This window comes from Pleurodeles waltl, chromosome 4_2 (genome assembly GCF_031143425.1).
Source record: "Pleurodeles waltl isolate 20211129_DDA chromosome 4_2, aPleWal1.hap1.20221129, whole genome shotgun sequence".
In the NCBI taxonomy this organism is placed as follows: Eukaryota; Metazoa; Chordata; class Amphibia; order Caudata; family Salamandridae; genus Pleurodeles; species Pleurodeles waltl.
Genome location: NC_090443.1, coordinates 837,930,469 through 837,943,201, shown reverse-complemented (window position 1 = coordinate 837,943,201; position 12,733 = coordinate 837,930,469). Strand labels below are relative to the sequence as shown.

General features: G+C 42.7%; 1 protein-coding gene across 1 annotated transcript in view; it reads left to right on the top strand.

Moving 5' to 3' along the window:
• The window catches only part of HOOK1 (hook microtubule tethering protein 1), a 921,358-nt gene that overhangs the window by 216,080 nt on the left and 692,545 nt on the right, over positions 1-12,733 (top strand). Inside the window, exon 4 of the mRNA XM_069232567.1 lies at positions 5,641-5,691. Coding sequence (XP_069088668.1) covers positions 5,641-5,691 — 51 coding nt within the window. The remainder of the gene's footprint in view (positions 1-5,640; positions 5,692-12,733) is intronic.

The following is a 12,733-nucleotide window of genomic DNA, read 5'->3' as shown; positions in this document are numbered from 1 at the left end:
TCCTTCCTACATCTCTCCCTTACTCATCCCAAACCTCATCTTACTACTTTGATCTCACAATTAACACTTTCTGGATTCTTCTCTCTCCCATCACTCCATTACTCTATTCAATACAACTAACAGAATCACATTCCCACTGCTCAAATAAACCCATATTTCCCTATACTAATACTAATACTATACTCATATTTCCCTATACTTATCCGCCACTGATCCTTTTGGTTCCAGAGTAATGTACTACTCGCCAAAAAGTGCTTTGATGCATCGTCAGGGGTAGTAAATGCAATTTAGGTACAATTGCAATTACAATATCTATGTATATATATTTATATAGATAGATATATACTTCTTTTTTACTGAAAAAAACAAAGGTTACAATGATGTTTTAGTTAGGTGAGAATGCAACAATGCCAGTTGCAACATAAGTGACAATGCCATTTGTGACATTACATTTTAAACAAAAAAAACACTGAAAATCACCAGTTATAGTTAACTGAAGTAACTATAACTTGAGTTCTGAGTGTACAAGCGGTGCATGACAAGGGCACAAGTTATAGTTAATTCAGAGCTCGAGTTATAGTTACTTCAGTTATCTATAGATGGTGAATTTTTGTGTTTTATTTAGTTTAAAATGTAATATTGGAACTGGCTATGTCAACTATTTTGCAACTGGCATTGTCACCCAACAATAATGTCACTTTTACCCTTTGTTTTTTTCAGTGAGTTTTTATTGTTTTTTGAATACCTAACTATAATTGTCACTTAACCTTTGTTTTTTTTTCCATTGGCAAAAAAGTTACAAAAATTGTCTTGAGCTTTCCCCGGGAAGCATTATTCAGTGAATTTCTAAGGTTTCTGTATTGTAAGTCACTGTCAGTATGTAAAAGGAATGCCTACTGGTTTTGTCAAGGGGGCATTGCAATGGCTGTCAACAAACATTATTACATTAAACAGTATTAAACAAGAGTTAGACTCTTCTTTACACTGCTCAAGCCACACAATGCAGCCATAAGACCAACCACAAGGGGTCCCCACATTCCCAAGCTGAAGAGCAAACGCCCTTGCTCTGAAAATGCATAGACCCCAAAAAACATAGGGTTATTTTTTAAGTACTTCGGTGGGCTGCTGTACAGCCTGCATCCCTCCATAACATCTAAAAATGGTGTTGATGCATCTGCTCAGATTAGAGCACTACATGCATGAAAATATACCTGAATTAGCCCTCAAAGGGCCTTAAGGGGCACCCCTTTGTCAAGCAGTGAATAATGAATGAGTAGCTCCGGCCACTCATTTATTATTCTTTGCCCTCTCCCTCCCTCTCTCTATATATATATATATATATATATATATATATATATATATACATATATATATATATATATATACATTGTAGGTGCTGGACACTTTTTTTTTGGTGGGTGCCTTCCCTTCTCCTAGTTGGTGGTTGATTTGACATGGATTGAAGTAATTGGTGGATTTTACTGCCCAGTACCATTAATGATCATTACTGCTTTGGGACCATTAGTGGTTGTTACTCTTTGGGGCCACTAATTATTATTTCATTTGGAGGCATTGAATTTCATTGTTGCATGGGGCTATTAACCACATCCCTGTCTGGAGCTGTTAACGTTCATTAATGCCTGTGGCTGTTGACGCTTGGTATTACTGCCTGTGGCCACTGATGTTCATTACTGCCTAGGGCCTTAGAGGCTGATTACTGTCAGAGGCTATTGATGTTGATTGCTGTCTGCGACCAGTATTTATTTTATTGCCTACCGTCATGCTTCCCATCACTACTTGAGACCATTGAGATTTTTTTTCAGCCTGGGAGAATTGATATTAATGACATACCGGCCTATGTCTTTTCAATCGTGCTTTGAACCGTTAAAGCTCATTATTACTTGATATCATGGCTACTCATGATTCCCAGCAGGCACTTATGTTCATTACTATGTGCAGCCGTTCATGTTCGTTATTGCCTCTGCCAGTTGAGCCCCTTATCGTTTGGAGCATCAGTGTTAATTAATGGCTGTTGTCAATGAGGCTCATTACTGCCTGGAACCATTGATGTTCATTTCTGCTGGGCCATTTCTGTTCATACAGCCTTGATATAATGTTAGGACTCGCACTCACACAAGCACGCTTCTTACTGCTCCCTAACTTAATAAATCAGCATGTATGAAAAAAGATGAAACTTCATGAATGTGTTTACAGCACAGCACTTCCCTGTAACTTGTGAGGAAAATTATCTTCCATCTGAAGACCGAATATTACATTGCATGTTTGTTTATATTGATAAAAGCAAGTGTTGTCCCATTTGTGAACTGTGTGCCAAGTGGTTTATTGAGACATCGAATTCCTTTATATGAATCATAAGAAGTGTTTGATGACTCATCACCAGCATGAGTCTGATGACTCATCACCAGCACAGCATCCACACCCCTCATGATTGATGACTCATCACCAGCATGTGTCTGATGACTTATCACCAGCACACCAGCCTAGAAAATAGAACTGCCAAGGTGTTTCCTGTGCTTGGCTTTGAGTCTTTCTTCCCTTGCAGGTGTTCCCAGTTCAGCTGAAGTTCTGTGATTCTTTTAGGAATAGTCTTTTCAGTGTGAGGCTTCATTGGAGCTTCCCTCTCTGGAGCGGATTACTTTTGCAGCGGCTGAAGAATTTACAAGCAGTATTCCATCTTCCTCAAATAATCGAAACATTCCATGACAAGTTGGTTCTTGAGTAATTCCCCTCTCGACTCCCTGTTTTCAGCCTTCTTGGGGTTTTTTGGTGCATTATGAAAGACATTAGTTGATGCTGAGAAACCTGTGATACAAGACTATTTTCCAAAGACAGCTTGAGAAGTATTTTTAAAAGCTGCATTGAAGTTGTGTTGTGAACTCCTGAAAGCGTTGCTCGATATCTATGCGAACTTAAACGTTTATTCTGATTGTTTTGGAGTGAGTCTATTGTGTGAAAATGAATAACAAAAGACAAATTCTTAAGTTTGATTTTATAATGATTTTGTTGTGAGTTACAAAAGCATGCTTAATAAGTTGAGCAATTGAGCGCAAATAATTATTGTTATTTTGCTGAAAGACTCCATGATATTTGTAGTTCTCTTGTTTTTTATTTGTTTTTGGTCTTAGAATTCCTACACCAAGCCCTGAGGCATCTTTCTTAGAACAACAGTGACGCTCCTTCGTGAACCAGTGTTTTGTTTCTCTTCCCTTCCCAAATCCCTGTTCCCTATCTCTTTCCCCCAGAGGCTATTCGCTCATTCCCTGTTCATTTCAGGTACGAGAGAATACTGTTTAGGTGTGAGGGTTTTATTCTCTTTGCTCCCGCGGAACCTGGAATTCAGTTGAGTGGACATGGTCTTGTCAGATAATATTGATGCTTGACACTGCCTGGGATTATTAATGTCCATTACTGCCTGGGCCATTCAGTTTCACAATCACCTAGACCAGCGTTCTCCAAACTTCTCAGTACAAGGGCCACATTGTATATTTTACAAATATTTGCAGCGTGAAAAAAATCTTTTTTTTAAATGAATGAATAAAATGTAAATGAATGAATAAGGTTTATTGTGATCTTTTTTGTATTCAGCATGATATGATTCAGAACAGAAGAGAAATGTGACAATTACAGAGAAACAATGCCGTGCTTACACAGAAATTTGATTTACAATGAGTAAAAATGTCAAACGTTAGCAAATATTCTAACAGAATATTCAATTACGTAACTGTAGATAAGAAAAGTGAGGTATTCTTTATTTAATACATTTTAAATACTGAAAATTATAACAGAGAAGATTCAAGAGGCTCTGCTGCCGCCTACAAGCTGCCTAACGACTTGGCCATATATTTCCCTTTGATCATCAGAATAGGAGGCTTTGGAAAACAGAGGGCCAGATAAAATCTTGCAAAGGGCTGGATGTTGCCTTCAGAACCTTGACCTAGACAATGAAGGCTCAGTAGTGCTTGCACTTTCGAAGCACATTGGTGGCTGGAGCAATCCATGGACTTTAATGCCCTGGATCATTGATTAACCTAATACCTATGGCCATTGATATTTGCTAAGTCTTGGGGGAATTGATTCTTATTACTGTTTTGGGTCTGTTAGGATAGGTCTGTGTAGATGTTTGGGCATGAGAGAGAGAGAGAGAGAGAGAGAGAGAGAGGGAGAGAACGAGAGAGAGAAAAAAGAATGAATAGCTATTTATATATATTGCCCTGTCTGCATATGTCTGTAAATGTATGCTGTATCTCAACGTGTGTGTATATATGTGTGTATATTGTTTGTTTGTGTGCATGTACTTCACACACATCAAACCTACTGGCTCTGAAAATTCTTGTTTTCTTTTCACTGTATGATGCTTTCAAAGGAGAGTTTAGAGTAATTCCTTGTAACCTTTTAGCATACTGTCTACAGTGAAGGCACCCTTCGACTGATTTTGCCTTTCTTGTTAATTTGTAAAAAATAATTGTTTGCATTTTGTTGTAGGTCAGGTTGTCACAATGTTTTCAGTTTGTCCTGAAGTTGTGGTGACACTTATTGCCATTGCAGTCAGCTAACAGCTGCTCCTTTGTTCCATGGGCAGATGCAGTTGAAACATGAACAGCTGTTAGATGCAGTCTTTCTCCTTGTCCCACACCCACATTGTAGCCTTGGTCATCTGTGCCACTGCCGCAGGAGTTGGGGAAAAGGATAAGAGGCAACAAGAAAAGCCTCCCTTGCATTTGGTCAGTGCCAGGGGAGTAAGAGGTCAACCAACCCTTTCACAGTTATTGACAAAGGCTGAGGCGGGGGAAAGGGGCAAGAATGATGCTTGCATTGCCACACCATAAGCTGACTGTCATTACCTGTGGTCCCCATAAGGCCACCTTCTCAAGACACTGCCCCATAATACACTACCTCTCATGACTATGGCCCAAATTCATGAGGTCATCGGAGGCTATGGCCTCCACTCCCCTCCCAATTTGGAAATGCCCCCTACTTATTGAGAAACAAAAAAAACAATGTCTCTGAACCACATGTAGTTTTTCTCTGCACTTTGGACCCATTAATTGAATTACCTACCTACGGCCTCTATGTCTTGTACAGCAGTCTCAAGCAGGGAAATCTGGTGATTGTTGCTTCACCCTAAGCAGGAGGGGCCACTGCCACGACTGACAAAACAAGGGTTTCCATCAGCACAACAGCTGGGGTACCTTCAGTGGAAACCACATGCTTCACCCATGTCTAAATGAGGCAGGTGAACCTCAAATGTGGCAAGGCAAGAGCTTCATCAAACTTAAAATGAGGCCCTCTGTGCCTCTGTGTCATCTTCCAGTTGCACATTTTGGCTTTCATGATGACATTTTAACAATGTATTTTAAAAAGGTATTCTTGTGTTATCATTACTTTTAGTGTATGGTTAAATGAAATCCATTAGCACCAGAACACCCTTCGGGGTATCTATTGCGCTTCATTAATTCAGTTCAATTGAATACATACATGACAGCTGATAAAAAAAATAGTTGTTGATGAAGTACTTTTTCATCTGCATTTTAAACTAACTTTTGTAAATTGAGATAATTGTCAACAAAGCTATTTCTGTGTAAAATGTTAATAAAGATGTATGTTTACTCTTTCATTCAGGCAAATAATTTAAAGAAGATACTTCAAGGAATTATGGATTATTACCATGAGGTATGTAGCAGAACATTGGTTGCATTTATTATTTTTTATGGTTAAGAATTACTGTATTTTAGTTGTAAAAACAGAATTGTTTTGAAAGACATGCATGCCTTTTGAAACAGATCTTGACCCTTGCATTAATACCTTTCTTAGAACTTACCCTTTAAAGCACACTCAGTCTATTCCTTTCATGGGCAGGCAGAGATATGTAGTTGCAACTGCCTGATTGAAATAAAGTAGGACAAAAGGGAAAAGTCCAGGAACAATGTTTAATCGTGATTATCTGCGAATCGCTTGTATAAGCTGTAGATAACCATAGTTTGTCTCTGAGCATGAAATAGGGCTGCACTACTGTAGTAGGGTATCGTACGATATCTTGAATTGTCCCTTCTACTTTGTGCTGTGGTACATTATTTGCTACGTACATTCATTAAAGATATGCAAACAAATATTATCCTTAGTCTTTTTAGGTCTTGCTTACCAGAAATAGCAACCTTTCTGTTGGCGAAAAGACCTATTGTCATCTTGCAGTGGGTCACCATTGCTTACCATTGGTTGGCTTTGCTGTCACTCTCATTTGCTTGCTTTTTATCTGTTAGTTTGTGTGGGCTTTCCTTCCTCTTCTTGTGCTTGTCCCTCTCCTATTGTCCGGATACCCTTCCACTACTCACTTTTAGGGAACTACCTTTTTCATTTTGGTTTGAGATGCATGTGTTTGCATCTGTCTTCCTTATGTACTTCTTTTGCTCCTTCTGCTACTTTCCCTGTTTCTCACTCTCACTTTGCTCCCCCACCCAACCCCTCTGTGAATCACTGGACCTAGTGTGTCCCCATGTCGCTCTGCTGTGCTTGTGTGCTTCTTTTTTCTCTCCCTATGCCTACATAGCTCTTTCTCCCTGTCGTATCACTTCCCCAACCCAGATCCTCTGTGTTGCTACCGTCTCCCCACCCATGTGCCCATTTTGCTTACCCCGTCTGTTTTTCTCCCTCGTCTGTGTTGCATCCCTCCATATCTCCCAGCAGCTATTACAAAAAAAATTGTGCACTTTTTTCTTTTTAGTTACCGATCCGACTCGGATTAGTAAATAAAAATAAAAAGGTGCCTGTGTCATTTATAGGTGTGTGCATGTGTGCTGTGCACACCTTCAAACGGACATGCCTGACTGCATCCTAGGCATTTTTTCCCTTCTGTAGCTATGCTACACAACTTACAACATAGGGGATGCTTTACGGCATTGACAAAAACAATGGGCAAAGTCAGTGGGTCCCTAAGCAAAGTTGAACAAGCTACATGTTCCATTATTCTTTTGTCTCTGAAGTGCGAATGAGGTCTGCTCTCAACTATCCTATTCCCGCAGTGCAACACCAGAAAAACAACCACCTCGAAGATCTACCACCTTCATCATTCAGTTTGCCTCTGTATGTGCTGTTCTAGACTGCCTTGTCCAGAACCCTGGAAAACCTGCAAAGAGAAAGTCTAATCACAAGGCTACATAGAACAAAAATACAACTCAATTTTAGCATTCTTCACAGTGTTGTTAAAATGTCTTCGTCCTTTAAATTTAATATAGTGGTTGTGCATCACTTTTAACTGCTTGATGTATCAAAAAAGCATATTTGATTTGAATAATATCCAAATATTGTATTCTTGATAAATGGAATACTTTTGTGTATGAGGTTATGAAATATATTCAGACTGCAGCAGGACTCATCAAAGACCTGAAGAAATATAACCACAACAATCTCATTGTGATTGAACTCCACTAGCTCCTCATGTTGGCTTACACCATCTTCAAAACCAATGGCATTGTCTACAAAGCCATGACAGTCAGCATCTGGCCTATCTGGCTGACAAGCTCATCATTTCTGGTGACGTTTGCCCCAATCACAGCCAAGGACTGATCCAGACTGGAGACGAGTGCAAAAAATGGAAAGGTTTTGCAACAGGCTTTCTACATCTATGAGCCCAGGATCTGGAAAAGAATTTGGGAAACTGCTAAAGACACGCCTTTTTAGGGAACACAGTGACACAACCCAACTGTGCACATCCTTCCCTTCAGAACCCAGCTACACCCCCCCAATCTCTTGTTGACTGTTATAGACCTTGTACTGCGCTCCACTGCTTTTTGGAAAGGCTTGCGCAAAAAAATACCAGACACATATATACATGCATGTATTTGATGCTTCTGACATCCAAGTTTATTTCTGCAACCAATCAATCAATCAATCAGTTTTTGTATAGCCCAACTACTCACCCGTTAGGGTCTCAAGGCGCTGGTGGTGGGTAGGGGTCTCATTCGAAGAGCCATGTTTTGAGGTTCTTCCTGAAGATGGTGAGAGATGGTCTTTATCTGAGGTGTGTGGGCAGGTTGTTCCAGCTCTTGGCTGTGAGGTATGCAAAAGATCTTCCTCCAGCGGTGGTTTTCCGGACTAGTGGGATGGTAGCTAGTGCCTGCTGGGTGGAGGAGAGGGGTCTGGCGGGGTTATGGAAGGAGATACGATGGTTCAGGTAGGCTGAGGAGATGTTGTGCAGGGCCTTGTAGGTATGGATGAGTAGTTTGAAGTTGATTCACTTCTTTACTGGGAGCCAAAGGAGGGTCCTCAGGTTTTGGAAGATGTGTTCTTGGCGGGGGAGGTTCAGGAGGAGTCTTGCAGCGACATTTTGGATGAGTTATAGTTCCTGATATTCTTTGTTGTGGTGCCGACGTAGAGTGCATTGCCGTAGTTGAGCTTGCTAGTGACTAGGGTGTGGGTGATTGTTTTGCGGTAGTCGACCGGGATACATTTGAAGATTTTGCAGAGTTGGTGGAGGGTGTGCCAGCAGGAAGAGTTGACTGCGTTTATCTTTCAGGTCAATAATAGGGAGGAAACGAGGATGATTCTTAGGTTGCGGGCATGGTCAGTGAGTAGGTGGTGCGCTGAGCGATGTGGGCCACCAGGAGTTGTCCCAAGCTGAGGTGGAGATTCCAAAGATGATGATCTCATTCTTGTGCAAGCTGAGCTTGGGACAGCTTTCTTTCATCCAGGTGGTGACGGCTTTCATCCCGGTGTGAAAGTTCCTCTTAGCTTTGTCCGTATCTTCAGGGAGGGATATGATGAGTTGCGTGTTATTGGCGTACAACACGATGTTCATTTTGTGGTCTCTGATGATGGCTGCCAGTGGGGCCATGTATATGTTGAAGAGCGTTGGGCTCAGGGAGGATCCCTGAGAGACTCTGCAGCTGACATCTCTTGGTTTGGATATGAAGGATGGGAGCCTGACTCTCTTTGCTCTTCCGGTGAGGAAGAAGTGGATCCATTGCAATGCTTTTCTGCCGACACCCTGGCATTTGATTGAAAAAATATAGGGGGTCATTCTGACTCCCGCCGGCCGCGGTATCCGCAGGGCCGGCGGGAGCTGCCAGAATACCGCTGCGCGGTCACAAGACCGCCGCGGGTATTCTGGGTTTCCCGCTGGGCTGGCGGGCGACCGCCAGAAGGCCGCCCGCCAGCCCAGCGGGAAACACCCTTCCACAAGAATGCCGGCTCCGAATGGAGCGGGCGGAGTGGAAGGGGTGCGACGGGTGCAGTTGCACCCGTCGCGATTTTCAGTGTCTGCATGGCAGACACTGAAAATCATGGTGGGGCCCTGTTACGGGGGCCCCTGCAGTGCCCATGCCACTGGCATGGGCACTGCAGGGGCCCCCAGGGGCCCCACGACACCCCATACCGCCATCCTGTTCCTGGCGGCCAAAACCGCCAGGAACAGGATGGCGGTATGGGGGTCGGAATCCCCATGGCGGCGCAGCATGGAGGATTCCCCAGGGCAGTGGAAAACCGGCGGTACACCGCCGGTTTTCCGTTTCTGACCGCGGCTGTACCGCCGCGGTCAGAATGCCCTTGGGAGCACCGCCAGCCTGTTGGCGGTGCTCCCGTGGTCCCCGGCCCTGGCGGTCCATGACCGCCAGGGTCGGAATGACCGCCATAATCTTTTGAATCCTGCCCAATTTACAAACTTTTTTTTATACTTTAGGCTTGCCCTGTTGTGGTCTCTATTAGCAGACGACTGCGGTGTAGACATCTACATAGTTGACCACTCATCAATGAGTTCATGCTTAGCAAGATATTAAAGAATGTAGGTTCCTGATAGATAGAAGATCCTTCATTCTGAAACTTTTTTAAGGGATCTTTTTCATCAAGGTGTGTCAGTGTCCAACAGAACATATTTGTGAACAGTATGACCATCTGAGAGCAATCCAAACCTGAGTGTATGCACCAGTAGATCACTGCAATGTCGTATCCTATATGTCACTAAGTAGCCTGTAGACAAATGTTGCATTCTGCAAATGCCTATAAAAAGTAAATAGACAGCATGATGAGTTTGCATTAAGCATTTTTAGGGCTATATTATCATTTCAGCAGCATTCTCTAAATATGAAGAGAGCCTTGGTCTTGATGACACTTAGAATTTGAGGAACATGTCTGTCCAGTTCCCTTGAGAAGTCTGCAATTTAAATTATGCTTTCCCGAGGACAACCCTGCAGTTTACACAGTGCCATGGTGTAGCAAAGGTTATGCATTACAAATCTGTACTTTAACCTTTCCTTTAAACTGAGAGCTTTAGGGCTATGCTTTAAACAGTACCTTGTTTTGCCAGGCTTGAAACAAGTTCTTAACATGTATGAAATCTTCCGTAGCGGTATTAATATATCTCTCAACAAACGAGCTACACTATGCATTCCTCTGCTCCATATTTCCAAGTTGTCGGGCCCCACAACTCCATGATGAGCAAAGAAGGTTTTGGAAAAAGCTTTTTTATCTTTATATTCCTCTATGAGCTCTAATCATCCAAACTATTGGCATTATGGGTCTGGAAGCAATTCTTCAAACATTCAGAAAGGTGCTACCATAGTTAACCTCTAACCTCTAACTTTAATTATGGCACTGGTAGCTAAACAGTTTGCACCACAATACAACAGACTTGTTAATTGAATTATTATGGGTCTAGAACTTTCTGCTACTCAATTGTTCTTTAAAAGAGAATGAAAAACATCAATTTTCTTCTATCATTCCCCTTTCAACAGCCTAATTCCTTTCCCTCCCCGCTGTTTCAGCAAGTAACGCTTTACTTATTCTGTTTGGGAGGAGGCGGATCAAATTCGATGCCTAGAAATGTAGAAGTGATTAATTGACAAATCAGCGAAAATGTTGGTACTGCATACCATATACTGAATGACAGCTATAAACCAATCTATGTAGAATGATTTGTATTGACTACTTGCTCCAGTAATTCACTGTATTCTCGCTTACATTAGTAGAAAAACAGACATATTTGAAAGAAATATTCCTTTACATCAGAATGTAAAACATGAATAATTAATTTTGCCACCATAAATCTACTGCACACCTCTAAGTGAATGTGTCACTTTCAACACATTTTGCTAATTACCCAGTGATTGGGACTTATGTTATTGACTTTGACAGTCTGAAAGACTTCAGACCTAAAAGTGCAAGATGCCAATTGTATTGATATCTGTAACGAGTATGCAACACAATGAACCATCTGATTAATATTATGAGCCGTGCCCTGCGGTTGACCTAGTTCATTCTGTACAGTGAGCGCTGAACTCCTTACGAACTTGAAACCTGGACCTTGCAGGTTACAAACAGATCTTTGCTTCCCTTGTGCATGTCAGTGCTCCTTCCGATTTCGAGCACATTCTCTGGGCATATCACACAACACTATATGGTCTGGTATCTCCGAGGACTGTTGCCCAGACCTCAACATCTAACACAAGACACCCACACCCCAATTCACATCCAACATGGCATTACTTCACCTTGGACGTCAGCAACTCTTTGGGTTTGGGAATTGTGAACTTCCGGCTGTATTTTATTTTCAAGAAACATAATCAAAATTCAATCAACAAAACTTTTCTGCAGTAACCCCCCATAATATTTCCATAGTTTTTACAACTTTCAGATGCCTAGCCTTAACAGAGTCCACTAATACATCCTATTTCCTATCACTAACTAAATCAGTTCCTGCGTATCCAAATATCAGTGACTGCGCCCGAGATAATGACTGACTGCTAAGTTACCCAGTCCCTGTCCCTACCCCCAGGTAAAAGGTCCAGGGGTAGAATCTCCATGTGGGATCATTCCATCCCCTCTCCAAAAAAATACCAGTTGTGGGTAGGCATGTGGAGGGGGCCCGTCGGGATACCTACCTCGGGCACCCCCTCCACAGACTCGGACTCTACTCCTCCCCCGCCCAAGGGTGAGTGCTTGCTTCAAAGTCTTTGCACATGCACGGGTGGTTGGCCCTAGGGACCAGATGCCAGCGCCCGCTCGCAATCCCCTGTTCCCCTGGATGTCATCCTCACTTCCCAGCCAGCACCCCTTGGAGGGTCCAATTACCTTGCTGTCCTGCTGAGGTAAGGAAAAGGTCCCTAATTGTCCCCCCCAGTCATGATCTCACCCCGCCACAGGCCAGCATAGTAGACCAACTCTGTTTGCAGCTGTGTGGGATGACGGCTATCCTCAGTGGTCTGAACAACTTGGCAAGCTTATTATTAATTCTCCTAACAGAGTCCTTGAGAGCCTTAACTAACAGGCCACTTCTCCTCTGCAATCAGGGCATGATGTTCAACCAGGCAAGCACCACCTGCAGATATTTGTTGGCAAGCAAACCAAATTCAGAGAACACAAGCTCAAATAGTTGCGGCCCCTCGTGGAAGCAGTGAGTCCGAGACCAGTCTCAGCTGAGTGAGGCGCAACCCTCCTTGACCAAAGTGGGACAATCCGAATCCAGCCTGCGCTGCGAATGCCACTCTTCACATACAAATCAGCTGCTTATCGAACATAAGAGTGGCTGATTACCCACGCCTCCGTGAACCTTGTAGCTCCTGCATGAACAGGAACCCTTTAGACCACCAAATGAGCGCCTCGGCCACCTAGAGAAAAGGCAGGACAGAAGGGAGGTGTACGAAGCAGGAATTCACAGCATATGCAGTCTCACAAACCTTTTATAGCAGTCAGAGGACCATCTGCCAATTCTTTGAACCGACAAACC